Source organism: Aphanomyces astaci (assembly GCF_000520075.1).
Source record: "Aphanomyces astaci strain APO3 unplaced genomic scaffold supercont1.50, whole genome shotgun sequence".
Taxonomy (NCBI): Eukaryota; Oomycota; class Saprolegniomycetes; order Saprolegniales; family Verrucalvaceae; genus Aphanomyces; species Aphanomyces astaci.
The window spans coordinates 117,110-118,351 of record NW_009798313.1 but is presented as its reverse complement, the minus strand read 5'-3'; the positions used below and the strand labels follow the sequence as shown (position 1 = coordinate 118,351).

Genomic DNA, 1,242 nt, shown 5'->3' with positions numbered 1-1,242 from the left:
TACTTCAGAAGAGCTCAAAATTATTAGCCAATCAAAACCTTATCAATGAAATTCAGCCAATCAGATCGATTGTGGATCGGTTTGGTCGGCGCGATTCGATTGCACCCCCTCCCCAAATTTGTATCAAATCGACAATTTGTAGTTGAACAATAAATAATATGTATGTGTCCAAACCCAAATCAAGGTAACTAAGTTAATGTAAGTAGCTCACAAAACGGAGGAGAGCATTATACCTTGACGTTGCTCAAGAACGGCGACTGGTCCAGGCGTGCGGCGTCTGTCGACCATTCGTTTGGTTCTTGGTGTTCTTGTAACAGCTCCGGGAGGACGTGTTCGTGCGCGGAGTGGTCGAACGATAGATCGAATGGATGGATGTGGGTGGCGGCGTGGTCTTGGATTAGAGCGTCGTTGGCAGGCGCCAGCAGCGCGTCCGCCGCCGAGTCCGACGATGTTATGTGGGTCGGTAGCAACAGAGGCTTGACCGATACCGATGCCGTCGACGAAGCGAAGTGTAGTTTAAGTCCACGACGCACTCCTACGAATGCACGGACCGCATGTGCATTGGTGATTGGAGGAGCGGGTGGGACTACCGAGGGCAAAAAAGAGGTGGCAATGGGGGCTAGGGGGAAAGGTCTTACCTGACGGTGGGGTGTCGTGCACGGACAGCCACTCTAGGACGAGCCCAACATAGGCTTTCACGCTGAGGCTGGCAATACGCAGCACGAGGCCTAGACAAGGATCAGGATCTCTGGTCGATAGCAATCGAGAAATATCCTGAATACATCAACGACACAAGCAGATGATCAATAAGTACCTTTGACCATGACGGCCAAGATGATGTCGGCCAAGTTAGTGGAGTCCTCGATGGGTTTGAAAAGTGTGTTCAGTGACGTCGCGTCGCCGTTGTAAGTGGCGATGTCTGTAGCGATGTGACAGGTGGGTTAACGGCTTGCCACCACCTTGCCCGCACCGAGCTCCTAAGTTCCTGGCTCATGACGAACCCTAGCTAATGCTTGCCTGGGAATGTGTCTCAAGGGCAAGTATAGCTTAGAATCGCTAGCCCAGTGAAGTTCCCCAATGTCTCAACCGCACCCGCATCCATTGTATACAAAAATGCATATTAGTGTAGAAGTAGTGAAGTAGACTAAGAAGATTTCATAGTGATGAGGATTAAGGAGATCTTTGTAGATCTTCAGTTAATTCATTGTGCATTTTGCCCTCAACTACACACGCTTCCTCCCG

At 50.1% G+C, this 1,242-nt stretch overlaps 1 protein-coding gene across 1 annotated transcript; it reads right to left on the bottom strand.

Annotated features, from left to right (window-relative positions):
* Window positions 1-227: 227 nt before the first annotated feature.
* On the bottom strand, window positions 228-824 carry H257_13648 (hypothetical protein; the record flags this gene model as incomplete). Its single annotated transcript, XM_009841235.1, has 3 exons — window positions 228-535; window positions 591-728; window positions 815-824. 3 exons carry the CDS (start codon window positions 822-824, stop codon window positions 228-230), a joined length of 456 nt encoding a protein of 151 aa, XP_009839537.1.
* Between the last annotated feature and the right edge of the window lie 418 nt (window positions 825-1,242).